This window comes from Acinonyx jubatus, chromosome A3, assembly GCF_027475565.1.
Source record: "Acinonyx jubatus isolate Ajub_Pintada_27869175 chromosome A3, VMU_Ajub_asm_v1.0, whole genome shotgun sequence".
NCBI classification, from domain to species: domain Eukaryota; kingdom Metazoa; phylum Chordata; class Mammalia; order Carnivora; family Felidae; genus Acinonyx; species Acinonyx jubatus.
This window is the reverse complement of record NC_069388.1, coordinates 86,179,242-86,207,196: the sequence shown is the minus strand read 5'-3', so window position 1 is coordinate 86,207,196 and position 27,955 is coordinate 86,179,242. Positions and strand designations below refer to the sequence as shown.

The following is a 27,955-nucleotide window of genomic DNA, read 5'->3' as shown; positions in this document are numbered from 1 at the left end:
AGAAGTAAAAACTCAAGATGTCATCCAAACTGCACTCCCTCTGGAGGCTTTAGGAGAGAGGGAGTCTGTTCTTTGCCTCTTCTAGTGGCTACTGACATTCCTTGACTTGTGGCACATCACTCTAGTCTCTGCCTCCATGGTCACATTGCCTCCTTCTCTTCTCTTCTTTTCTTATAAGGACACTCATCATTGGATTTAGGGCCTACTGGGATCATCTAAGATGATCTACTTATCTCAGTGTTCTTAATTTAGTCACATCTGCAAAGACCCTTATTCCAAATAAAGTAACTTCCTGGGTTCTAGGGATTAGGATGTGGACATATTTTGGGGGGAGGGGGCTACCATTCAACTCACTATACAGAGTTCTATCTTCCCTTGATTTGTGTGATGCCATACTTTTCTACTTTCCTTCTAAACTCTATGGCTTCTTCTCAGTCTCTTTTTCTGTATTTTCCTCCTCCTCTACCCGACTTTTAAAAATGTTCACATGCATCAGGTTGGGTCTTGGATCCTCTTCTAATCTCACTTTGCCCTCTCTTTCTAGGTAATATCTTCTAGTCCCGTGACTTCTATTACAATTTATATAAACGACCACTCCATATTTCTTTATTTAGTCAGAACTTTCCTATTCTTGATGCATATAGACAACCTACTTAACATAGTCATTTGACTGTTTCAGAGGCATTACAAACTTAATGTGTTCAAAATAGAACTCCTCACCCCATTTACCCCCACTCCTCTTCACCACCCAAGAAAAGTTTGCGCTTCCCACAGAATTACTTAGTTCAGTGAATAACATTACCATCCACCCAGTTGCTTGCGCCAAAGTTATCCTTGATATTAACTTCACTCTATTTCCCCACGTCCATCACCAAAACAACCTAAAATAGTTTCAGAATCTGCCTACTTTCTTCTTACTGCCATTATCTTAGTCTTAAGCAGCCACCATTTTTCCATCTGGATTAGTGCATTAGCTTCCTCACTGGTCTCCTATTATCCACTCTTAGTCTCTCCAATCCATTTTCCATATGGCAGCCTGACTGATTTCAAAATATAAATTGAATCCTATTGTGATGCTGCCGGGAACCCTTTTTGAAGGCTTTCATTGCTTTTAGGATAAAATTTTAAATCTTCCGTGTAGCTTTTAATGTCCTGCACGATCTGACCCCATCTGTCTCTGCTACTTCATCTGTCTTCCTTGCCATTTTCCCACTGGTTCTCCTTTGACCCGCCAACTGTATGCATCCCTACTGTAGTTCCTGAGAGTTCCTTCCTGCCTCTGAATCTTTGCACATGTGTTTTCCTCTTTGGAAAGGAAGAAATTTTCCTTGGTCCAAGGTTCTTATAGCTGGATTAAGAAATAAATTCATGTGAGACAGATTAAGAGGAGAAATCAAATGTAGTTTCATGTGTATGGGAATCCACACAGACATGAAATTCCAAAGACAGGTGACTTGAAGCTTACATGACATTCTGAGTTAAGGAATTAGGATGGAGTCTGAGGATGTGAAGGGGAGGAAGACCTTTAGCAGGAAGGAGGGATTATTTGGAAAACAAAGGTTACCTTGTTACCTTAAATTTCTTAGGTAAAGAGGAATCTTTGTTAGGAACTCTCTTCCTGGTACAGGCTCTCCTTTCCAATGTAAATTTAGGCACTTGAGGGGGAGTTAAAGAGCTTTTCCTGAATCTGGTGGGTTTTAGGTGCTTTAATCTCAAAATAATATTTATGCCAAAGTGGCCTATCTTGGGGCTCTTACCTTTGGCCCATACCCTCTACTCGCTATTGCTAGCTAACTTATATTTTTCAGGTATCAAAGAAAGTGTTTCTTGCTCAGGGAAACTTTTCATAACCACCACCCACTCCTGGATTTGATTAGGTCCCCCTGTTGTTTTCTGATATTCCCCTTTACCTCACCTTTTGTAACATGGATCATAATTATTCTTAATTATTTGCTTGCCTCTCTCCTGTCATAATGTGAATATCACCAGGGTGAAAACCATATACCCTCTCAAAGCACCAGTAAAGTACAGTGTCTAAGGTAAATAGGCACTCAAAAACTAATGAGTGAGTGCATCTAATGACCTGAGTTGCTAAGACATAACTGAGAATGGACCAAAGCTGAATCTAGTGTCACATATTTGAAATAAAATAAGAATTTAAACTAATATCCACAATATTTAATTTAAAAAATGGTATTAACCAGACTGAAGGAAGTTCACAAAACTCTAGGAAACAGAATAGTAGAGACTAGTTTTTATAGCAACTGCTCAATAGACTTTTTCTAGATAATTCAGTCGAAAGTCCCAAGTATTTTTCACTGTCAAGCTGTTATCATGGGCACAATGCAGGTTTATAGCTTCTGAAAAATCTCAGGTTCAAAAAATAGCTAGTATTTGGTATGAGCACATTGGATCTGACAGTTGTGAGTGTTCAAAGTGTTGAACTGATGAAGCACGTGTTGTAGAAATGTCCTACGTACATTAAAAGTCCTGAAGTTCTTTATGGCTGGGAACTAAGGTCCCTATTTCAAGCCATATATTTTAGACATGAACCCTTGACCATGGCAAAGTGCTAAAGTGAATGCTTAGCAGACCTTAGCACCCCTATTTTGACTGTGTGGTGCTATGTGCTTTCCCATCTTCAGCCCAAATGACAACTCTTATTTTCTATTTTCAGCATGTTTGTCATGTGTTGAAGAGGGAAACTGAGGTGGAGGGGGAATAAATGTCAAATAGTTCTCAGATTTCATAGTGCAGTATACATCCAGGCCAGACATAAACTCTTTTTTCTGCTATTGAGGTCTAAATCTTGAAGAATTTCTCAAGCAGTGACCTACTTCAAACTGCACATTTGTCTGCTGATTAAATAAGACAAATAATGTGGCAACTGATGATTTGTGTGGTGGAGCTAGTCATTGTTTATCAAATACCTACATTATCTATCGCCACATGATAACTTACCACAAAGCTTAGCAGGTTAAAACAACAAACATTTATTATCTCACAGTTTCTGTGGGCCAAGAATCTGGGGGCAACTTAGTTAGGTGGGCCTCTAACTCAGAGTGTCACATGAAGTTACAGTCAAGTAGTCAGCTAGGATGGCTGTCTCATCTGAAGGCTTAACTGGGGGAAGATGAACTAAGCTTACTCACACGGTGTTGACAGGATTCAATTCCTTTGTCACATAGGCCTCTCCATAACATAGCTGACAATATGGCAGCCATTCTGATTTGTGATCCTACTTTTATAGCCAGGCATTTCCCCTGATTCTGGAAGTTTTGGAGGTATTTTCTTTGTCCCCACTACACTAGGATGTCACATGATGTGCCTTGATGTGGGTGAGGATCAAGTGAAATAATGGATATAAAAGGTCAAAATAGGATGGTTAGAAAAACACTGTGCACTTAGAGGGCAAGCATAGTGGATGGTGAGCTAGAGAGGAGCTGGGAACAGAAAGAGAATGTTACATGAAACTCTGGAAGCAGGAAAATCAGGGAAGTTATGGGCAATGGTCCTGTCTTACCTGGTGTCTTCCCCAAGTTGGAAGGTATCCCCAAGTGCCTTACCTAGGAGTTACCAGTGTCCAGCAAAAGCTCCCCATTCCCCCCTCACTACTAAAGTCTAGGGGCACATTAGGCACTAAGGCACTAGGGCCCACAAACCAGTGTTCTTGAGCTAAGCTGGCAAATCAGCTTGCTTAACCTTTGAATCTGGTACTTTCTTTGGTCTTAAATATAGCACTATCTAGATTTTTTTTTTTAGAGTGAAGTTGGACAGATTATGCACCTGAAGTCAGAGTATAGATATGACAGTACTTAATAAATTGTTAAACATTATACAAATTAAGTTGTTGCATTCCTTCTACTTAGAGAAACCTAAACTCTCCAATTGTGTGGAAAACACAGATAGAATGGTATAAAATGCAAATAAACACTCTATATAGCCTACTGAGAACCATTTTCCTAATATTAACAGTCCCATATCTCAATGTTTTCAACTTCTCTAAAGTATTTGCATTAAATTGGGTGACATTCCCCATGTTAGGATTATGGTATGTTTCCATTCCCTTTCTCATGAGCGAGGGCATCCTGCAGTTTGCTCTCTGTATTCCACCGTGCTCTTGAGTCAGACAGGTTATTCTTTGTTTCTCTGCCTTCTCTTTTTCCTTATGGTCATGTGCACTTAGGATTTATTTTTTTAGGGAAAGGCAGATATTTTAGAAAACTGAATACTGGTTCTGTCTGAGTGATTTCCGTACTGATGGGGAGAAATCGCTGTGCTGCTTATAACCCACTGCGAAATGAGCCTTTGGAAATATAATACTGTTTAACCTGCTACCGAGCAAGGGTCAGGTTCTTTAAGGGTCTCTGTGCTTAGGAATACCCTACTTATTTATGCAGTTGCCCAGGCATTTAGAGCAGACTTGCCTGTATCATTGTTATGCTGCAAATGGTGGTGGTCAAATAAAGAATTGGTTTCCTTCCTTCATTATAGAATTATTATTATTATAGAGCAATGTTTGGAATAATCATTGATTTCTTTTGTCTTTATTTAAAATATGTTAAACCAATGTATTTCATACGAGGCACCCTATTTATTTAAAATTTTTTTTTAATGTTTATTTTTGAGACAGAGAGAGACAGAGCATGAACGGGGGAGGGCCAGAGAGAGAGGGAGACACAGAATCTGAAGCAGGCTCCAAGCTGCCAGCACAGAGCCTGACGTGGGGTTCGAACTCACGGACCATGAGATCATGACCTGAGCCAAAGTCGGACGCTTAACCGACTGAGCCACCCAGGCGCCCCGAGGCACCCTATTTAAACCAACAGTGGGGCGCTTGGGTGGCTTAGTCGGTTAAGCGTCTGACTTCAGCTCAGGTCAAGATCTCATGGTTCGTGGGTTTAAGCCAGGCATCAGGCTCTGTGCAGACAGCTCAGAGCCTGGAGCCTGCTTCCAATTCGGTGTCTCCCTCGCTCTGGGCCCCTCCACCACTTGTGCTCTGTCTCTCTCTCTGTCTCTCAAATAAACAAACAAACAAACAAAATTTTTTAAACCAACAGTGAATTAAACGGGTTCTGTCATAAATGAAATTCTTTTTGAGATATCAGTGAGTTGGTTTTTCATCTCTTCTTTACTCTTCACAATTCTACCTTGTCTTTTAAAAAGATTAGATTTTCTAATGTTCATAACAGGTTAGAAAGTTGCAAGAACTTTAAAGGGGAGTAAGCAATAATTTTTTAGTGCACCCAGACATAGAGAAAGACTTTTTTCATGAATCTTGCCAAGATGGAAATGAATGAAGAAAGAAGTTGTTAAATAAAACTCAAAGATGCCCCAAGGAGGATGGAGGTGGGGATGGAGTAGAGATTGAGATTGTGAGCCTCCCTCTTGCTTATTGCAAATTGAAACTCTAATTAGAGGAAAATTATGCATATGAAACAATACGGTTAAGTAGTATTAACATTCGTTAGGTGCAGGAGCTTAGAGGAAGGAGGCAGGGAGTAAAGACTGCAGTGCTTTTGGAAGAATGGTTAAGATTTAAATAAAGAACAGGAAAAAGACATTCCAGATGAGAGCAAACACATCAGTGTGGATTTGGAAGCCAAGTATAAGCACCTAAAAAAGATACGTATGTACTTTAAAAAGCCATAGACAGGCAGACATACAAGATGTAGACAAAAATTAAGGCCAGCAAAAACTGCCACCAAAAAAATTAAGCAAGTAAAACTAATATAGTATTTTTAATTTATAAATTCTTTTATGAAAAATAAAAATCTTGACAAATGTAATACAAGTTCTTACAACAAATAAAAGGTATATATCCTGATAGAAAAATGGTCAAAATACTTTAGTAGAAAAATGACAAAACAAGAAATAAAAATGGCCAGTAAGTATATCTCAAAATATTCAACCTCAGCAAAAATCAAAGAAATGTAAACATAAACAATAAATGGCAAGTTTTCTCTTATGAGACTGACAGTGGTTTGAAAAATAATAATACCTGGGGCATTGGGGTGGCTCAGTAGGTTAAGCGTCCAACTCTTGATTTCAGCTAGGGTTATGATCTCATGTTTCATGAGATTGAGTCTCACATCAGGCTCCACGCTAACAGCTCAAAGCCTGCTTAGGATTCTCTGTCACCTCTCTCCTGCCCCCCACCCATGCTCTGTCTCTCACAAAATAAGTAAATAAACATTTAAAAAATAATAACAATACACACGAATGCAGAGGAATAGGTACTTACTACTGGTGGGAATTTAAATTCTTATGGCAGTGTGGCAATGAATTGAGGGCCTTAGAAAAAACGTAGTTTCCATTGGTGCCTGGGGGGCTCAGTCTGTTAAGCATCCAACTTCAGTTTAGGTCATGATCTCGCAGTTCAGGGGTTTGAGCCCCACATTGGGCTCTGTGCTGACAGCTCAGAGCCTGGAGCCTGCTTCAGATTCTGTGTCTCCCTGTCTCTCTGCCCCTCCCCTCCTCACGCTCTGTCTCTCTCTCAAAAATAAAGAAACATTTTTAAAAAACCACATAGTTTCCAATATAGCAGTTCAGTTTCTAGGAGTTATCTTAAGGAAGTCATTGAAAAAGATGAACACAAGATGTTCATCTAACCTTTATAACATGGAAACATTGTAAATATCCCAAAAGACAGTATGGTGATATTAACATAAAAATGAGAAAATGCAAATGATAGAGCATCATGCTGTTACTCTAAGAATGGATGCTTGGGGAAAGTGTGTGCGTATATGTGCCTGCATACACTTAGGGGACATCAGAGAGATTATATGCACTACATCGTTAATAGTCTTTAACTCTGGATAGTTGGACAACTGGTAACCTTAATTATCTCTTTTTTGTTTATCAAGATGGCGAATGTGTTACCTTTTGAAATATGATTTATAGGGGCGCCTGGGTGGCTCAGTCGGTTGGGCATCCGACTTTGGCTCAGGTCATGATCTTGCGGTCCGTGAGTTCGAGCCCTGCGTCGGGCTCTGTGCTGACAGCTCAGAGCCTGGAGCCTGTTTCAAATTCTGTGTCTCCCTCTCTGACCTTCCCCCATTCATGCTCTGTCTCTCTCTGTCTCAAAAATGAATAAATGTTAAAAAAAAATTTTTTTAAAAGAAATATGATTTATAGAAAAACAGCTTGAGAATCAGAATAAGGGGCAGTTGCTTACAATGTTCAGTAAGAATGCATTTTTTTGAGGCACTGGGTGGTTCAGTTGATAGAGCATGCAACTCTTGATCATGAGTTCAAGCCCCATGTTGGGCATGTGGTCTGCTTAAAATAAAATAAAATAATCAAAAAAATGCATTTTCTCTACCTACTTAAACATTAATGAAACTGTGTGACCTTAATTAGGTTCTAGAACCTGCAAAAAAGTTGGCTTGGAAAGATTCCCCCTCCCTCACTTGCCTAGAAAGGCTAACTAAGCCTAGACATTTTTTCTTTGAACTCTTTTTTTAAAATGTTCATTTATTTATTTTGAGAGGGAAAGAGAGAGAGAGAGGGAGAGAGAGAAGAGGGGGCAAAAGGGGAGAAAGAGAATCCCAAGCAGGCTCCACACTCAGCGCAGAGCCTGACGTGGGGCTCAATCTCATGACTGTGAGATCATGACCTGAGCCAAAATCAAGAGTTGGACGCTTAACTGACTGAGCCACCCAGTTGCACCTCTTTTAACTCTTTAAGAATTCTAAATCTGCATAGTTGATAATTGCAGAATATGGTTAATTTTATAACAGTTACAGGCTAATGGTTTCTGTTCATCTATAGTTAGTAACTTTGACTTAGAACTTCAGAAACTTCTGGAAGAATCTGGATGTTGTAGATTTTCATTTCCTTGATCCTTGTATCATTTTGTCCTTCTTTTTGCTCCTGTTTAGATTCTATCATAATGAATGGATCCAGTGTAGCCAATACATCACCTAATGTAAAATCCAAAGAGGACCAAGGATTAAATGGGCACGATGAGAAGGAAAACCCATTTGCAGAGTACATGTGGATGGAGAATGAAGAAGATTTCAACAGACAGGTAAAGAAAGAAGTGGAACAGCTTTAATATCTTGCCATCCATCTGTAACGAAAGAAATGGATTTGTCGGCTTTAGAATAATTTAAAAATGCATGGAGGCCTGGTCTGGGCTGACCAAGGAGCCTCTTCAGCTGGTAAGACACCAGAGTAACAGTACTTTGGAGGAAGATCCTGATTCTTTTCTCTCACTTTGATTACAAGAGGCTCTCGTGCCATGGCGATTTGCTATAGACTTCTGCGAAACAACAGCTGTGTGCAGACAGGCCAGCCTGGCATGCCCCCCTGCCCCCATGGGAATTCAGGGACTGGCAGAATGTGTGTCTGAGATGGAGAAGTGTGCTAGGTAGGAAAAGGCTAGACTGTTTGAACAAAGGTTCAGCAGTAACCTGTTGTCTTGTATCTCTGTGATGTTGATAGCCCAAGGTAGGCATTCCAGGTAGACAGTGATTCTGTGACCACATGGTTCTTCCGTGGTGTTTCTCTGCCATAGCAGGGCATTTATCAGCTGAGTAACTGAAGGATAACTGAAAGTCTAGCCACTGGGAAATGGGGAGAGCTAAAGGCCGAGGAAGAGAACTCCTTTTAACCAAGTGATGCCTAAGTGTTCACACCCCTTCTGGGGGCTGTTACATGATGAATAGTAATGTGGCCACCGCCAGCATGGGAGACGGGACGTGATTTTAACTGAAAAGCCTGGTGCTCTGGAAAGAAGGAAACAAGTTTATCTGGGCAACCAACAGTTTCCACCCCAGTCAGCTCACTGTGTCATGATTTGTGTGAACAGCACATAGACCATGCTGCCCGTCACATCCCTGTGCCCAGGTAACTGTTTTTGTGGCTGCGCCAGTGAGTAAGGGTAGATTTAATAGGGAGGAGCACACTGTGATGCTCCTGTGTAGAGGCAGGGCAGATCTTGAGCAGTCGTGTTAAATCTTATGGCTTGGAAATATGTTGTGCTTGTTGTTACTTTAAGTACTTCAGACTATCTAATTTACTTGAGATCAAAGTGTGGCTAATTGTAATGCCACTATTTTTACATCTTGTGCTACTGGTGACTTTTGAATTCATGAATAACTGCATGAGCTAGTCTGGGTGATTGTTTTTGCTTGACTTTCCCTCTGGTGGTGGTGCTAGTGAACTGTGAATCTGTCACCACGTAGGGTAGCCCACGGGAAAGGGATAGCCAAATGTGAAGCCCAGGACCTGTTAAAATCACACTTAATCTGCAGAGTGAACCATACTCTTTACTATGAGTTAACAATGCCTGCAAAGAAGGTATAAAATATCCTAGATGTATATTGCTTTAGATTAAGGCAATCTTTAAGAATTGTTGTTTAAATATTCATATTTTTCCTTGCTTTGGAAGGCTACCTACATCGATGACATCATTTTCTATTGGTTTGCCAAAAAGTGTTCTTTATATCTTTCTAAGGTTCTGAAAGTATTTTTCTCCTTTAGGGGCCTCATTACCAGAAAAGTGGGCCAGAAGCTGGGAGTTGGTTTTGATTTAATCTCCACTATCCAGGTAGTGGTCTAGTTCTGTAATTCCTGTACCTTTTTCATACTTATAAAATGGGAAATTTAAGAAGAATTGCTTCTTAACAAAGTTGAGAAAAGAATCTCACACTTTAAAATGATTTTCTGTAAGCGCCGTCTGAATGAAAAGTATTTTTGTCACATATTTGAGATGTTAGAAGAGGTACGAAGACCTTGACTTTCTGCTATTCTGAATAACTGTTTCCTTAGTCTTATTGTTGATGGAATGTGGTTGAAAAAAAACAAAAATTATATTTTCTCTGGCCAGTCATTCGAAGCATCTTAATTCTTAGTAGACCTCATACAAGATCATTCTTAATAGCAGAATAAGGACCTCTGAAAGAAAGAGGCAGAAAACTGGAAGGGGCAAGTCCCACCAGGACGGTAAGCCTGAGCTCATCACCTTTGCTTGCTAGGTGGAGGAGGAGCTGCAGGAGCAAGACTTCTTAGACCGCTGTTTCCAGGAGATGCTGGATGAAGAAGACCAAGACTGGTTTATCCCCTCACGAGACCTGCCTCCGGCTATGGGACAGTTGCAGCAGCAGTTAAATGGACTGTCAGTCAGCGATGGCCATGATTCCGAAGACATTTTGGTAAGAGCCACATGCAGACGCACACGAGACATAGTGAAAAGAATATGGGATTTGGAGTCACAGACTTCCCTTGGGGCCCTATACCCTTGGGCCCATCTCTGGAGCCTCTGAGCCCCCGTTTCTTCACTCATCCCACGGACACGCATAAGAGGGTGCGACGAAGATGCGTTGCGCCGCATAAAGTGCCGTGAAAACACGATTGTCGCAGCAGCGCCAGCTTTTATTTTCCCCAGTGGGCTTTTCAAAGTAAAATTGGGATTAAGGGTAAGAATTGGAACACAGAGGAGGTTTGGTTTCAAATTAGCATTTGCTCTTGTTGTTCTTTCCTTTTACTGTTCCTCAAATCTGTATTTATAGTTTCGAACGATGCGGTTATAAAAATTGCCTGTTCGTTTCGGAAGGAACATGACTCCTAAGAGGGCATTTCCCACTTAAAATTAGAAGACTGGATAAACCAATTTCCTGCCTTTCATGTTTACTTAAAGTCAGAATTCTGTGAGTGGCTTAGTTCTCCCAGAACTCATGTTCCAAATGACTGTGCCCCGCGGTTTGCCCAGGTCCCAGGTTTTGGACTTTCACAAGAGAGTGGATCACCAAAGAGAAAACAGTGAGGGGGAAAATAAAGGGATTGTGGTAACCAAACTGGTTTGGCGGAATACTCTGATTTTCATCGAGTTAAGGTACTCAGTGAATTGAGAAATTATTTTTGGAGTCAGACTTCCAAGCCTCTAATGAAAGCGTCATGAAGGGAACAGGAGTATAAAGCAGGAAGGAGAAAATGAGGTTGGTCAAGGCTTTATATGTCAGGAGCCATTGAGAGCAGCCCAACAATAACAGCCTGGTAATAATGGAAGCATGCAGAAAATAACCTTGAAAGTGGGATTTATTATCTCTTGGTTCTTCTTTCAGAGCAAAAGTAACCTGAACCCGGATGCCAAGGAATTTATTCCGGGAGTGAAGTACTGAACTGACAGAAAGCTTTGAGGAGAACTTGTATGTCCCCACATCTGGGGACAGTGCTGCACAAAGAGGCAGAGCTGAAGAGGGGGGTGGGGTGGGCGAGGGGTGCACAGTGGGGAAGGGGGACAGTGGTTTAACTTGACACTGTGAGTGGAGTAACTAATGTGCTCAGTCTTACTCTACAAGCCTCCGAGTCTTTCTCTTTTGTTCTACAGACTTTGGTTTGGGGCAGTTTCCTATTATTATTATTATTACTAGTTTTTTGAGTTAAGGAAATTGCAATCTTTTTTTCCCTTTATCAGGAATGTTCTGCTGTGTGTGTTTAAACAAAATAAGCTGACCAAGAAAATCTGGGTGTTTAAGAATGCCCTTCTCACCCTGCTGTACACTTACCAAGGGCAGTGAGCACCTGGAGAACTACTTATCGAGTCCGTTAAGCTGGATGAGAAGAGGGACGAGTGGAAGAAGCAGGTGTTGCAAATCAGAGTACTCGGCCCAGCTCCCTTGACTCCCAGGGCTTTCCTGCAATGAACCGGATTACCGTGGCCTGCCAAAGCCCATGTCTCCTTGCCTGGAACCCCATTCAAGAAAACACAGATTTAAAGTACTGGGTTATGGTAACTCTTGTGATGGCTAATGGAGGTTGTAAACCAGCAGGGGAGGGCTGCGACAGTGACTGTCCCTTGGGTCGCTTGGGTCACTCAATCACTGCTGACCTGTTCTTAGGCCTCTGCTTAGAGCCGTCACCGAACTCATTATTCATTATTTACAAGGTAAAAGAGCTCTAGGATGGGTTTGTCACTTCAACTCTCATGGCATCTAGTCCCCTATCTCCTTTCCGCCCCAACCCTACTCTGTTTTTAAGGAAAGATACTGTTACCAAAGGTGAAGCAGAGGCATGCTGTGCGGGCCATCAGCTTCCGCCTGGAGAAGTCAACCTTGAATCCTGTTAGTTGTGTCTTAAGAGTATTTTGACAGTTTTTTGCCAGCCATGTGAAGACTTGGTCCTCCTGATATCTTCCCTTATTAGTAAATTATTCCCAATAATTTTGCCCAAGTAAACATATTTTTCTGGACACCAGCAAGAAGCTCCATTCACAATTTGGATGCTTCTCCCCACCTTACAGAATTATACAAAAGAACTCAAAAAAAGCCAGGGAGAATGAGTCTTGGTTGACCCATGTGACCCACTGGTACAGTTTCAGCAATTATAAAGTTTTGCTGTTCCCCGACCCCCAGCTTTGCAAGTTTTCTAGGTTGGGCTCTTCGGGTATGTTCCTTTTGTCTTTCCCGACTATAAGTCACAGGGGTTTTGGCTGATACTCATAAGGAATTAAAATGGGCACCAGAAGCTGCCTTTGTGTGATAAAGATGTAGATGGCAGAGTTAGGTCTAAAAGAGAACATGTCTTAGTCCTGGCCGTTCTCCCAGGACAAGGATTTGCAGAGGCCCGAGGGGGACAGTGGCTTCTGTGTGACTGCTACTGTGTTGTGCAACAGGCCTATTAGGAAAAGGCCATGTAACGAAATAAAGTCTGTTAAATTCAGTATGTGGATACGGGACAGAGGTTGAAAGGAAAGGACCAGCGTCTAGAAAGCTTAGGAATCTCTCCCTTTTCTTATGTGCTTCCTTGTTGACTTTTTGAACAGCTGCAGGCTAATGTCAGTTTTAAAATATGAACCCACATCTTTCCCTCATTTGAGTCTATAGGATGGCATTGTTTGAAGAATGGCCCTTTTTGTTAGGTCAACGACATAGGAGAGTAGCTTAAGGAGCTTGTACTGCCAGACATGCATGTTAATTCCTGAAGCCTCTACCCTGAGAGAATGGAACGCTTAACCCATTTTCAGGGAGGCCTCTGAATAAAGAAACTTCTTTATTCCAGCTTCAGCTTTCAGCTGGGGTTGTTGCCTGTAATAGGGAAAGGGCCTTGGAAGTGCAGGAATAGAGGTGTGTCTGTGCTGGGACCCCTTTTCCTCCTTCAGTCTCCATTACCTTATCCAAGCTCAGAGTCCTGAAGGCTGTTGGAAATATGTTGAGACTGCAGAAAGAGTCATTTTCTAGAGTGTGGGTGTCTCCATCACAAAGATATAATGGATTCTCGTGTAGCTCCCAATCTGGAAAGTCCTATAAGGATCCAGGTGGAGCCATTTCTTCATTCTGAAGGCGGCTTGTTCTCCTGACCAGGATAGGCTAAGATACTATGTGCGGTCCAAGTCCTGTCTGCTGTGGAGTTCCATTTTGGATGCCAGTCTTTAGCACGGGTTTCACGAGGCAGATTTGGTCAGGACTAAGAGAGCTCCCTGCCACATGAGCAGTGAAACCTGAGGGCTGGACTTTCCAGTCCTATCCAGACACAAGAGTGTGCTGACTCCAGGATCAGGAAGCAGCCAGCAATGTGACTGGCCCCTTTCTTAACGAGTAGGCTCGCACTGCAGTTTCTTTCCGTAGCCTGGCTCTTTTCTCCATTCTTCAGATCTTGTGAGGCAGGAGCACAGTTGTCACCCAGATCATAGGCTCAGCTAGAGAGTTTGCCAGCTCCTTAGCAGAAAAATTCATGTGGGTCTCTTTGGACCTTCACTGGGAAAAGGCTGGGGGCCTCTGTCTCCAACTTTTGCCCTTTGTAGCAAACATTCTGACTGCGTACCAGCCGGGGCATCTTTACCCTTTAAGGGCAAGGCTGCTATTTCTAAGTGATTATTTTCATGTTGAATTTAAGCCACTACTGTGTTTAAACTTTTCCTATTGGCAACTGAAGTTTGAGGATTTGCATAGAAATACAATATGTATTTTCAACATGTGCCAATTCTGGCAGGTCCCAGTGTTAGTTTATTAGTGACTGATTTCTGAGTCTTGTGATTATTGGACTCTAAAACTCCAAGATGAAAATGATTTTATCTCTTGCTCTTCAAGAGAAAAAAAACAAATCGAGGAAGTGCCTTTTCAGTTTCTCCATGTCTTTGAACTGCAGCGGAAAACCTGACGGATACAGCCTAGGCCTAAGCACCTGCAGCTGCGGGTCCTTGGGCATTCCTGATGCAACAGCTGACTCTGGGGGTCACGTATGGTCAAACCAAAACGGATTGTAAGGAAAAGGCTGGACCTTTGCAGCACCTTTGGTTTTCAAAGTCAAAACAGCTGGGGTCTCTTTAAGAGGCTAACTATGGCCTAAAAAAATGTTTTCAGTGAAATACTAAGCAGCATTTTTTAAATTGTGTACTGTCCTAGTGTGAGGTTTGTCTTGATTTTGGAGAGGCCAAGAAGTAAGGAGGTCACTAAAATAGGCTGGCAATTATAGATGTCAGAGAGGAGAGCTGTGTGAAGGAGGAGCTGAAGGAAACAGTTTGACTGTATTAGTGCCGCTACGGACCCCACGTAGACACATCAGGCACCCAGGAACGGACGCTGCTGTGATCGGAGGGGACAAGTGTTCTTCGATAAGGGTCCCAGCATCACAGGTTAATAATGTGTGTTGGTTTAGGTGATGTGTAGCAGACTTCTGACAAATCTGACCAAGATTTGGGGGTGTCCACTTATTGGGGAAGACTGTATATCTATCCCCAGCCACTCCCTGGGGGTAATGCGTGCGTTTGGGAAATGAGTGGAGAGAACAGGAGGATTGACCCAGATCTGCTGTACGCTATGCTATTTACTATAAAATGGTACAACGTTTTCACCCTGTAACTCAACACTAAGGGATAACCCTGCCCTGTTGATTGTGAGCCTTCAGAAATGTTTAATGCTTGATGTGTGGTTTGGGAAGCAGGGATTTTTTTGACAACAACTTTATTGAGGCATATTTTACATATAAAATTCACCCATTTCAAGTTATTTTAATAAGTTTCATGAGTGGTAGGAAACCACCGTAACCATACTCACCTTTACAACATTTTCATCTTCCTCCCACCCCCAGATCCTTCGTGCTCTTTTACATGATAATCCCTTATATTTCTGTCTCTATAAATTTGCCTTTTCTGGGCATCGTATCAATGGAATCCTACAAGCTGTGGTCTCTTATATCTGGCTTTTCTCACTTAGCATATTTTTGAGTTTCATCCATGAAGTATAACTTGGCGTTGGTAGTTTCTTCCTTTATAGTGCTCGGTAGTATTCCATTGACGGATATACCACAGTTTGTCAGCAGGTAATCTTTTAAACTTGGATTTCAGCCTCCTGTGTTCTGAACAGAACCCTCAGAACACAGAACTCCTAGGGAAGCTGCTGTGCATGTCAAAGGAACTGCTTACCAGAACCAGCTTCGTCACCAGAAGCTCCACATGAGGAGCCTCGACTGCAAAAATTTTTATAATTTTGCAACTTCTTTTTTATAAGGAACTTTCGTGCTGTCTACACATCAGGACTTTTGAAACATCTGATAATTTAATGAGTATGTTTTGAGTGGACACAAAAGTGAAACCATCTGTACTCTTGGTATTTGATCTTCTTGAACTGGATGGAGGGGATCTCTGAACTTTCTGAATACAGTATTGTCTCCATTACAAAGTTGAGCATGTATTAAAGATTGTGCTGCCTCTGTTGGATGGATTTGGAGAAGACAGCCAGCAGAGGAGGTCTCGAGAAAGGGAGGGGAGCCTGTGGAACAAGAAGCCCTGAGGGTCTACGCATGGCTCACCCATCTGGTGGTGTGGATGGCATAGTGATGGTGCCCCGCGGCAGCTTAGTGCAATGTCTTGACTTTGGACTGTGATCCCCGTTTCACAAGTGTTTAAAAGCTGTTTTTGTTCCCTCCCCCTCCCCAAATAAACATTACAGGGTAGTTACTAATACTTCTTTGGGGGAGGGGGAGGGCTTTAAAATTGAAGAAATGATTTTCATAAAAATATAAAAAATGGGAAAAAAGTTACTTTTTAAAAATTTTGCTATACAAACCAAATGGCAGCTGTGGAAAGTCTCAATAAAATGAGAATAAATTGCATTTACTGCTGGCAGCATACTGTTTTTCCTAAGGTTGAATTATATGTCCTCATACAGGGAGTGTATGTGTGAGATTTTTGTCCCAAGATGGAACGTGGTTTTAGTTGCATTTTTCATTCTAGTGTTAGGAAGTAGTAAAAGCATTGATTTGGAATCACCATGCCAAGTGAATCCCACCTCCACCACTTTCTTGGTGCCTTCAGCCTGCACCTCAGTTATAAAGATGTGACACCACCCTCCTGGGGCTGTTGTGAAAATTAAACTGCATTTAATCTCAAAATACTGCTTGACATAGGGAAGGTGCTTCATTCTTAGTGGCAGTCGCGGCAGTAACATGCACAGTTTGTTTGTTTGTTTGTTTTTAATGTTTATTTTAGAGAGTATGTGCGCACGGAAGCAGGAAAGGGGCAGAGAAAGAGGGAGACAGAGGATCAAAGCAGGCTTCTGACAGCAGAGAGCCCAATGTGAGGCTTGAACTCATGAACCAAGAAATCATGACCTGAGCTGAAGTCGGACACTTAAATGACGGAGCCACCCAAGCGTCCCTCTGTACAGCTTTGAACAAAGATGATTAACAGGAAATCCTTGGAGTTGAAAGGAAGTTAAGGAAATTGGATAGCTGTTCTCTTCCTGCCTCTGGGGAAAACAGACTCCGATCTAGAAAACATGTAAAAGTTCTATCTGCCTTTCAAATCCTGAAAAAGTCGGAGACCCTGCTAGGTACCAAGGACTGACCTAGGTACCAGAGCTACTGGGTTAACAACTGGACATTGTCCGTTCTGTTGTGGGGATGTTTGAGAACTCATATTTATTCAGGTTACACCTAGCTTGAATCTCCCAGTGATTCTCTTGAGGGGCTTTGTCATATGACAAAATCGTCAGACCCGCCCATGGCTCATGGGCCACGGGTTTTGCTTCGAGTGCTGGTTTTCTTTGCTGCCTTCTTAAAACCAGGATTTGGGCGGGGGGGGAATCTGAGCTGATTTGCCTGTTTAGACCTTTTTGAAATACTATAGTTATGTCTATTCATTTATTCACATCCTTGAAGATGGGAATGTTGTATTCATTCACTAAAACATTTTATTAAACTTAACTGAGGTAGATTACAGAAAAGCAGATATTGTAAACATGCAGTTCCATAAATTTTTGTCAACTTCTCAGTTGGTAGGAGGTATAGGGGTGTACTCATTTTTAATCCTCAGAGCACCCATCACAGCCATGAGACATTCAGTGCTTGCTGAATGAATGATACAGATGAGGCTGTGCTGTTGATGAAATCCCACAGGTAGAGTAAAGCAGTGCTGGCTTCATTTGAGTCCCGTTCTTGTTCCATGCTTTTGCTTGGTCACAAGGCTGTTTGAGGCTCAGGAGAGATAAATATATCCATCTCTAACACCTTCATAGCATGGAATCCCATTAGTTACTCCTGGTATCTTATTAGGGAAGGAGATTATAAGTTTAAATAAAAGGTGGAGAAACTCATCAAAAATCACTATGACTTTCTGCACCACAACCTCTGGTAACAGGGCCCTCCTGCTGGAAAATTACACTGGATGAGGAGACAGGAACACATTTGACCTTGTGCACTTTAATATTGCCTTTATTTTTCTCAACTAACATTTATTCAACCCTTCTGCACGGGGACTAAAAAATCAATTAAGATGTGCTCCTTGCTTGGCTCTAAAACCTGTAGTGTCCCACTGGAATAGCAGAGCCTAGACAATGAATGGTAAGGAAGAGGGATGGCCATATTCTTGAATATGAACTCATATTTATGTTCTATTTGTACACTCTCCACCAATGAAGTTTTAGATTCTAAATCCAAAATACTGATTGATCCTGGTCCTGAGATCATGTAAAAAAAAAACTTCTCAAAGTTTTTTACATGTGCTGCACCTCTGCAGCACAAATCACCCAAGGTATTCAGCAAAAATGAACATTTCCACCTCTTCTTTGACCTACTGAATCAGACACCTTATAGAAGAGAAAGACAAAAGTCTTTTGTGTTGATATCACAACCTAGAATAACTGATGCACATAAGCTTGAGAACCAATGTCTGATACATGGTCCATGCCTTCTAACAGCTTACACTCTGAACATCTACAGAAGCAGCCATTGTGGACAGAGACTCCGTCTTTGGTCTTCACCGAGCAGCATGGGCAGCAAAACAGGAAGCTTTGGCCTGGTCTTTACTGATCAAACCAACAGTATCCAGGGGACAGGAATCCTATCTGCTCTTCACCGATGTTCATTATTATGTGTCACACAACAAATGCAAAATGTCTTCTATAACCAGAGCCAGGCTAGGAGTTACCAGGAATATGGAGGCCACCTAGTTGTGTCTAATTGGCCTTCTTGGATCTAAGTCATCCTCATAACCTCTCAAGAACTCATTCGTGGGGAAAAACTGCAAAATGTGCTGTTTACCTAGAGGCACCAAATCCAGTGAGGTAATTCTCTGAGACCAGAATGGTACTGTCCCCTAAACCCTACCAGGGCTCTCAGGAGGTGAGGGTGTGTCTAAGGTTAGTCCCTGTGATGTTCTCCACAGAAAACCTTTAGCTCCTTAAAAATGGCTGTATAGGCATCATTACCCATTTTGACAGGAGACAACTGAGGTCACTGTTTAACTGGCAGCCGCACAGCATGTACATATGCTAATGTTGGGGGGGCTGGGGAGGGATGGCACACGTGAATGTTCTGTGCAACTGCGTGGCAAGCAGATCGCAAACCACAGGCCAAGTACCTGGGCACAGGGCTTTAAATCCTAGACTAAAACCATTCCTGAGCTTTATAGGATACCTACTGGCAGGTGCCCTGAGGATGTACACAGCAAGTGTGCTTGATAACACAATCCAATTGGGGAGTGGGTAAAGTGTGTTTATTTTCTTTCATCTGTGTTTTTCTTTAAAAAAAAAAAAAAAAGGAAAAGGAAAAAAAGCCTCCTCCTTTCCAATACTCAGTGTCCACTGGGCTTGTAGTGGTAGAGCCAGGGCCAGCCCCCTAGGAGAAGGTGTAGGAGTAGAAGGCAATGGCATTGGCAGTGTAGTCCATGGGGAGGAGGTGCCCAATATGCCTGGCCCCTAGGCTGGCCCCGCCCAGGGCAGAGGAGTGTTGCAGCTTCATCAGGGTGAAGCTGGAGAAGGAGTTCTGGGCCTGTTTCTCTCTGCCCCGGGTCAGTGCCAGAATGAAACCTGGAGGGAAAGAGGGCAGATGACGGAGGTGACAGCAGACCAGCACCCTGTGGTTGAGACCAGGAGAAGGTGGGACAAAGACAGGGAAAGAAGAGGTCCAGGCCCTGAGGCATTCCCACACAGGTCTTCGAGGGGCCCACATGCCAAATCCCTAACAGACAGGGCAGCAGGGTACAGGAGCCCAGTAATGGCTGTGGGGTCCTAGAGCCTGCAGCCACCAAGCACCCAATGCCAGGAACTCCAAGGAAGCAATGGGGTCCTTGAACTACTTCAGAATGTCTAATGGAAACCACAGTTACCCGAACCAACCAATGCTGGGTTGGTTTCCTTCTGGCTGGGACTGTGTTGACTACAAATGTCACCACATGCTGGTCAGAAGCTCTCATTTTAAGTGAGGTTTATCTTTAATTTTTAAAAAGTGGTGCATATTAGGGGCGCCTGGGTGGCTCAGCTGGTTGAGTGTCCAACTTCGGCTCAGGTCATGATCTCGAGTTCATGGGTTCTAGCCACGCAATGGGCTCTGTGCTGACAGCTTAAGAGTCTGGAGTCTGCTTTGGATTCTCTGTCTCCCTCTCTCTCTGCCCCTCCCCTGCCCATATTCTGTCTTTGTCTCTCAAAAAATAAAATAAAATGTTTAAAAAAAGTGGTGCATATTTAATAAATCCTTTAAAAAGAACATCGTTTAAAGAGTTCAAGGAAGCTGGATGGGACATTGTATCAGGGCTCCATGGCAGAGTGAAGGCTAAGGGCTATGGCCTATCCAAGCCTCTGGGCCCAGGTCCCAAGTCCTCCCTGGGCAGGCAGCTTTCCCAAGCACCCCCTTCTGCCACCCACCCTATACTCACCTTCCCTTAGCAGCTCCCAGCTGTTCCACACAGAGCCCACACACAGGATGGGGAGGCCCATCTCCCTCTGGAACAAGGCCTGGCGGAGAGCAGAAATGGCTACTGGGGGCAACCAAACCTATCCAGTGCCGAAGTGGGGTAGTTTCTTAAGTCCAGCCTACCCTATCCCAGTTATTCTCCCTCTAGCCAAGGTGTATGGAAAATAAGGGAGAAAAACAGGGGGATTCATAAAACCAAGGGAGGGAAAGGAAAGGAAAAAGGGTTAAGCAACAATACAGAGGAGGGAAGGGAAGAGATGGAAATCGACAAAAACATGCACCACATTAAACCAATTTACTATATACAAATACAGGTTGCAGGCCGGCCACAGAGGGGAGGCTCTGGACCAAAGAATTTCCATGTGTTACAGACTTTATACGGAATTTTTCTCATACCCTAAGCTCATTTAAAATTGCGCCCCATTTACAGAGTTTGATAGGACAGTCTCAACCCTAATGAGAAAGAGTCAAATCTGGCCCCGCAGCATCCCACCTGCGGGGATAAATGAGGATTCATTTCCCACCTCAACTCACCGGGTCAACCTCAGGCAACACAGCCACAATGTGTCTGCCCAGCATCTCCCCAGCCTTCCTGAAGATAAAACGGGAAAGGGGATCTCCTTGCTGAGCACCTGGGGGAGAGGGGAGGGAAGGGAGCTGGTGAATACCTAGCGAGCTGCCTGTCCTCTGCTATTCCCTCTGTTGCAGGGCAGCAACAGGAGTACCCATAGCTAGCAAAGTAGGAATGGATGCCCACCTCATTGGCATGTAGGTAAGCAAGCCTCCAAATCGGTCTCTCCATCCTTACTCCCCTGCCCACACCACATACTCCCACCTTAGGAGGGGTGTCCTGTATGGAGGAGGTTCATCCCACGTGCATGAGAAGGGGCAGCCCCCCCACTGCCCCGGAAGAGCACAGTGCCACCTGGTCTGTACTCCAGGTTACACAGTTACTGAGTCTATCCCTGAAGGTCTCTCACCTCTAGGGACCCAAGACCTTACTTGGGCAGCTGGTTGGTCCTCCTGCCTCCCCGCCCCCCTGAGCCCCCATCCAACAGCCTGCTGTTGGTCAGCCCCTCCCTAGCTCTGCTCTGAAAAGGTCTCAGTCCAGCAAGACCTAAGAGGGTCCTATAATGCCATGAGGCCTTAGGAATCAAATGAAAGGAGTATGAACCTTATAGTGGAGAAGCAATGTGCAGGCAAGCAAGCCCTATGGTTTAGTTTCTCCTGACACCCAACCCAATAGGCCAAACCTCTCTATGACCTCCTAGGTTTTTGGGTATCATTAGTTGTTTTGTTTTAATTATAGATGTGACCAAAGAATTGCTTCATAAATTTCTCAGAAACAGACACATAGCCTGCACAAGCCATAACAGCTGTCAAGAAGAGAAACATAGATAATATAAAATAATTTTCATACAACCCACGTGTCCTTCAGGCTCCATTCCAAGGCCCACCAGTACCAAGGCGCACGGGGGCAGAGAACTGAAATCACTTGGTCAAAGGGAAATTAGCTTCCAGTTTCCATACGAACCCCATTCTATCCCCCAATTAGGGAGGTCTTTGAGAAACAAACTAAATAAAACCCTGCCCCACCTCTATCTAGTACCTTCTGCAATTTTCCGGCAAAACCCAGCAAACCTGCATTTATCAAAGTCCCTATACAGGTGGGTGAGGATTCCTAGCCGATCTGGCACCTGAGAGACAGAGAAAGGGCACAGATAGTTATCAGAAGCAAAGGAAAATAACCAGCTGGCCCACCCAAGTTGACCTTCCTGATGTCTCTGTTTGGAAAGCTGGAATAATGTTTGTTTCTTAAGTTCTAGAGAATATAAAGATTTGAGATTTCTCATTTGAAAAAAGTTGTTTTCCCCACATGGATTCCATCGCTCCTTGTCCTTAGCTTGGATACATACAGCACATATCACAGATCTGGGCTCACCAAGGTGTGTTCAGTAGTTCCTTGAGTTGCTCATGAAAAGATTTCTTTGGGGAAAGGAATCTAAGGACTATCACACATTGCAACCCTGAGTCACAGTGCACATTAGCAAATTAAAGGCCCTGTGAAGTCCAGAACCAAGAAATCTATTTGTTTCTCCCAAACTTCTCTGACCACAAACTTCTCTCCCTTCTTTCACCTCAACAAACTGCCTCTGCAGGTCCTGAGGAACCAGTGCTTCCCCAGAATACACTACGAAATGGAACAAGGGGGCTACAATTTGGGCACCTACAACAATATATTAAACATGTTATGAACATGGTCTCTCTTAATCTTTGAAATGACTTTAGAAGAATGACTAAAGGACAAAAGAGGGAGTGGCAGATATATCAGTGGGTGTAGAACCAATCTGTTGGGTCAGGGTAGCTTAACTCCACTTTCCACGGCAACTGCTATCCAAAGTAATTTCTCTTCCTGGTCCTTCCCCATCCCTCACCTTGGCCCTGGCCAGAGTTTCTCTTTAATCATCAATCCATGAACTTTGAAAACACAGGTCCTATCTTCCAGCAACTCTAATTTCCTTCACTGAGCTGATCCCTAGCCCCTGTAAAGCAGCTCCCTCTCAGAGGTGTCTATCAAATAGATTTCTCTTGTCTCCCCCTTTACCTCAGGTTCAGCTAAAGGCAGCTGTTTCCTAACCCACTACAAGTAAGCATGGCCCAGACAGAGGAAAAGTCAGTCCCTAATGCCCTGGGTAGGAGATTATACCTCCCTCAGAACTTTCCCTGCCCAACTCTTTAATAAGCTGTCCTCCCTGACCCATACAGGCCAGAGACAGCTCATTGTCCAACACACCTGTGCAACCTTCACCTGTTGTCTCTGAGTACACAGTCTCCTGATCTCACCCTGCACTTCTCATTCAAGCCTAAAATGGCATCTGCCTTCATCTCCCAGCAGGGTCTAGCTGCCCAAGAATGAATTCTAGCTAACCACTTGTCCCCAGCCTACCTATTCCTCATGCCTGACAACCTCATGGAATGTATCACCTACATCATTATGAATCCTGTCCTCACTTGGAACTTTTCCATCCTCCAGCTCTGACCCACAACTCACCCCAACTTCCCTTTGGCTCATCCATCTACATTCCCTCCTGCTCAGCAGCCATTGCCCAGCCCAGGTGTGCATGTTTACCAGAGGCAGGGGGAAGTACCTGGAAATAGTTGAACATTGCCTGTTTGATGTAGCCAATGTCATGAGGAGCCGCCTCTAGGTTGTCAATAGAGTCAAACACTATTTTCACTGCTTGGTGTGCAATCCAGTAGGCTGTGGAAAGCAGAGAGGACTAAGTAGATGGGGCAATCTCCCTGGGTTCACAGATAGGGAAACTCAGACCTAGACAGGTCAATGATTAGCATGGGTATTACAGCAAATTAGGTGCCCCAACTCCCAGCCTTGGGGCCTCAGTTTAAACTGTACCTGACCAATCCACTAAGGGAAAGCTAGGGGGAAGACAGGACAGCAGAAGCTGTGTCACACTAGCTCCTACCCCAAAATAAAGTCGGTCAGCTGTCACACAAACCACTGTAGTCACTGCCATGAGCTGACCCCAAAGGCCCCTATGAAAATATACACCTGCTACCTATGAAGAGGTCATGCAGGAGAAGCTTCTATACCTCTCTCCTACTAGCAGACTGATACAGGATGTCCTGGCACCTATGGCCTTAACTTTCATAGTGTCAGTTTCTCCCAAAGGACTCCAAAAGTGAACACAGGTAGGCAACAACTATTACGCTGAGGCATGAATCTGAATCTGGATACAGATCACTGCTGAGGACTAAGGTCAACCACTAGTCTGGCACCTCTCAGTCATTATCCTGTACTCAGAACAACTTTTCAGGAGCTGTCTGAGAAAGCCCCAAGGGGTCGGGGGCCAAGGGCAGGGGAGAGGAAGATGGGGAGGTGAAGGAAGAGAAGGGTCCAGGACCCCGAGCCAGAGCCAGGCCCAGTTAGCATGAGCTCACCTGAGCCCTCGTCCCCCATCATGTGGCCCCAGCCGCCACAGCCACTCTCGGAGCCATCCGGGTTGATAAGCCTGCAGTTGGAACCTGTCCCAGAGATGAGCACGATCCCACCTGGGGAAAGGGCATGGGAGGCTCAGTGTAGTCAAGGCCCCCCACGGAGCACACAGCTTCTGAGGAAAGACAGGACAGAAACCAGCCCTGGGCTCACCACCCAATCTTGTAGACATAACCGAGCCCAGCTAGTTTCCTGCCTGAAAGTGGAGGGCCTGAGTCTCAAAGACTCCAGTCTACACAGAGCCCTTCTCTGGAAGACAAGAGGAACACGAGCCTGTCTCCTCTCCCAGCCAAGAGACTACCTGCCTTACTGAGTGCCTATTATGAGCCAGGGATTATGCCAGATCCTGTTCACACAGTGATACTGATTCAACATCCTAAACTACATTTGTGAATACAACTGCCCCATTTTAGAGTGGAGGAAATTGAAACTCAGAGAGTTCTAGAACTTCTCCAAGATGGTACGCTGGCAAAATAGGAACAGAGATTGAAATGCTGATCTTGCAATAATACCAAGGCCCTTTTACACTGCTACCACAGAGCTCCTCCCATTTTCTTTTTAGCACTTAACTGCTTTCCCAGCCATCCTCATCCCCGCACTGCCCCAGGGGCTCCCTCCTCTGCAGTACACTCAGGTTTCACTCTTCTTGCCTCCCATCAAGATACTGTTCTGCCCTCCCACCTTCTGTCCGGGCCTTGCTCTGACAGGAACTTAAGCCAATAAAAAGAACAGGGAGAAGGAAACGGGGTATGCTGATGCCTGCCTTCCAGATATTGTAAGACAAGTTCTGCTGGCTATCCTGAAGGGGCTTTCCCAAGAAAACCAGTTCTCAATCTCACCCCTCCCTTCTCCTCACCATCCTGCGTAGCCGTGGCGATGGAGCCGGCAGCATCGGTGGTGATTAAATAGCTTTCACTCAGGTAGGGAAATCGGTCCCTCAGCTCCTCCGTCAGCATCTTCACCGCGTCCTCCTGCTCCCCTCCGCTGAGGGACAGGCCCTAGGCCGCAGGGAAGGTGAGCTAGCGAGCAGCACCCTAGACTCAGCTCCTTTCGCAACCCCCTCCCTTCATGGTGTCTGTCCCTTCTCTCTACGTCGGGGCATAAGTCCTCCTTCTACCCTAAACATGACCCATCAGAGGGCTGTGGCTGCAAGAGGAACCTGATCTGGGAATGAACCCAAAGAGGCGATTCAACAATGCCAGGTTTGTAGCATGGGAGGGTCAGTAGTGCCCTGAACAGGCGGAAGAGCAAGCAGAGGAGACAGACTTGGTTTGGAACACATGGGGTTTAGCTGGGCCTGCAGAACATCTCACTGAGGCTATGGCCAGGGAGTGGTCAGCACTACAGCAACTTGAGAGAAACATCTGAGCTAAGAATAACGGCTAACATTTAATGAATGCTTATAGGTCAAGCTCTGTGCTGAGCCACAAGAACAGGTGAGAATCTGTGTTTCTACACCAGAGACTAAGCCCTCAAGGCCTTTCACTCTGTCGTTATCAGACTCATCTAGTGAAAATCGCTGTGTTTCTGTGACTTAATTCCCAGGCTCTATCCCAGACTCACCAAGCTTCGTAGAGGGACCAGAGGATCCACCCCCGCTTTCATCTTGGCCCTGTTCACCATCTCGTTGATCCTCTCCAAACACTTGTCTTTCCCGATCAGCTGGCCCCAAGCAAGGGAAGAGAAGTTACAAAAGCTTACATGACCTGTGTTGCCCCTAGAGGCTGCTGTAAGTGGCCCCAACCACCACCTTAATGGGAGCTACAGAGAATAAAAGCACAACCAAACCCACTGGTCCCTCACTGTGGTCTTTACCCAGTGGTTTGTGCTGAGTCCATCCGCTTCTGCCAGGATCTGCCCATCCTCTGAGAGTAAAAGGACCTTGGACTGTGAGCCTCCCCTACAGAACACAAGGCGGCACTCAGTCTTACTGAGACAAACCTGCAGGTACGGCTAAGCTTATGCAGTCCTTGTCACAGGCAGAGTCCAGTGAGATGGAGGCAGCTTCGGCAAACCCAAGTCCCGTGCCCAAGCCCACTTCTGTGGTTTGGTGTTTGATGTGCTACCGAAGTGAAACGTTCCTGCTCAGCCTCCCTTGGGAATGTCCTACTTATCCTGCAAGACCCTACTTCTCGATCACCTGGTCCTTGAGACCTCTGACATGTGGCCCACCCCAACCCCCACGGCTGCCTCAGTTAAGCCGTATCAGTGCCCCCATAATTCTCAAGATTCTGTTAAGAATGTTTAGATGTTTTCCTATCTGCCTCTCACTAGACTACCAGCTCCAAGGGGCCAAGCTCTGGATCATGTGTCCACCCTCATGCCTGGCACAGCCAGACTCAGTAAATGTGACTAAAGGGAATGGCACACATCTCTGTTTCTTTCACAATAGCTAAGGGCTGCCTTTCAAGGTCCAGTTCCCAGTTCTTCAAGAAACCCTTGGGAAAAACACTGGCCAGATGGCAGGGAGAGTTTATGCCTACTTAGGCAACCAAATGGCAAAATGCTTATTAATGGGGGAAATGGTCATTGGTAGTTTGGTGAGAGGTCTGTGGTGGTGTGATGTACGTTTCTTTATCGATCAGTACTCTTGGGAATATCAGAAGAGGACACCAAACGTCCCACTGTTCAAACTCAAAGACGACAAGAAGTTTCAAGGGTGTAGTCAATGCATGAGGTGGCAGATTCAGTATCCAAAAGAATTTGACAAACTAGAAAAATAGGTCATTATCTTACACATGAATAGAACATGGATAAACACAAGCTCCTGTACTTTTTTTTAACAGATAGGATGGGGGAGATCAACCTTAAAAATTCATGTTAAAAAAAAAAAAAAGACATTGAGTTGCGAGCCAGCAGTGGGATGTGGCTGCCACAGAGGTAATCCCAATTTCAGATTCAAAAGTAAGTACCTGGGCTGAGACAAGAGCCACCCTCTATTAAGCTCGGGTTTGACACACCCACATCCACAGAATGCTTCCACTGGCAGGGGACTTGGCAATCCTCTCATTCATCCCTCTTCTCACTTTACACATGTGATAAAAGCCCAGATAGGGCCAAAGTCTTGCCCACAGTCATACAGGAAGCATTATTACAAAAAATCCAGTAAACGAGCTTTTAAGCAGGAAAAATCCAAGAATGACAGAGGGCTCGATCTAGCGTGAGGAGCCTGAAGTGCCGACAAGAACAGAGGGGTTCCAGACACTAGTACAGGCTAGCACTTGGGCTACCCTCTGGCAAAGGTCTTTGTCCCGGCTTCCACCACACTCCCACTCCCCACCCCAGTCCAGCAACTTCACACCTGACACCAGTTCAGCCAAACTCTCTCCAGGGTCGGGAATGAGGAAAAGGAACTTCTCTAGCTGGGGCCGGTGGAGTGGGTCTTCGTGGGAAAAAGAGGTGTGGTTCCACCGTGAAACATAAAAGACTCCGCGCCCCGACTGTGGCCACGGCACACGATCCCGCGCGGAAAGGCATCGCTGCGCTTGCACACACCCCTCCTCCGCAAGGCCCCCGCACTTCAGAAGCCTAAAGTAGCCAGACCCTAAAATGGGAGGTCCCCAGCCTGCCAACCTGGGCACGGGCTTCCTTCCGCCCTCCGACCGTTTCCAAGCCGCACCTCCCGGGTTCCCTCCGCCGGGCCGCACTCACCCCTCTACACCCCCGTAGAGAGCGGCCATGCCGGTAGTGCGCCGCCGCAGCCGCCGATCCCGCTGTTCGGTTTCCTCCCGCCCACCTGCCCGCTCCGCCCCGCCCCGCCTCGCGTCACGTGAACGTCCGCGCCATCCAGCTGACTGCGCGGGGCGT

General features: G+C 44.7%; 2 protein-coding genes across 5 annotated transcripts; one reads left to right on the top strand and one right to left on the bottom strand.

The window, feature by feature from the left end:
* Nucleotides 1-7,893: 7,893 nt before the first annotated feature.
* Nucleotides 7,894-16,056, top strand: PAIP2B (poly(A) binding protein interacting protein 2B). Of its 2 annotated transcripts, XM_015064011.3 has the most exons (4): nucleotides 7,894-8,032; nucleotides 9,490-9,556; nucleotides 9,984-10,160; nucleotides 11,070-16,056. In XM_015064011.3, the coding sequence occupies exons 1-4, from the start codon at nucleotides 7,959-7,961 to the stop codon at nucleotides 11,124-11,126; spliced, it is 375 nt and encodes a 124-aa protein (XP_014919497.1). In that variant the 5' UTR covers nucleotides 7,894-7,958; the 3' UTR covers nucleotides 11,127-16,056. The 2 variants fall into 2 exon arrangements, with proteins under 2 accessions (XP_014919497.1, XP_014919498.1); XM_015064012.3 differs by lacking the exon at nucleotides 9,490-9,556 and having other exon boundaries at nucleotides 7,895-8,032.
* Nucleotides 15,922-27,923, bottom strand: NAGK (N-acetylglucosamine kinase). 3 transcript variants are annotated; one of them, XM_053200737.1, is made up of 10 exons: nucleotides 27,800-27,923; nucleotides 25,964-26,048; nucleotides 25,712-25,810; nucleotides 25,005-25,146; nucleotides 24,094-24,204; nucleotides 23,283-23,395; nucleotides 21,743-21,830; nucleotides 20,668-20,765; nucleotides 20,096-20,174; nucleotides 15,922-17,488 (listed from the first exon to the last, which is right to left on the bottom strand). In XM_053200737.1, exons 1-10 carry the CDS (start codon nucleotides 27,826-27,828, stop codon nucleotides 17,472-17,474), a joined length of 861 nt encoding a protein of 286 aa, XP_053056712.1. In that variant the 5' UTR covers nucleotides 27,829-27,923; the 3' UTR covers nucleotides 15,922-17,471. The 3 variants fall into 3 exon arrangements, with proteins under 3 accessions (XP_053056712.1, XP_026928045.1, XP_026928046.1); XM_027072244.2 differs by lacking the exon at nucleotides 15,922-17,488 and adding an exon at nucleotides 18,916-19,250; XM_027072245.2 differs by lacking the exons at nucleotides 15,922-17,488; nucleotides 25,964-26,048 and adding an exon at nucleotides 18,916-19,250 and having other exon boundaries at nucleotides 27,800-27,900.
* Between the last annotated feature and the right edge of the window lie 32 nt (nucleotides 27,924-27,955).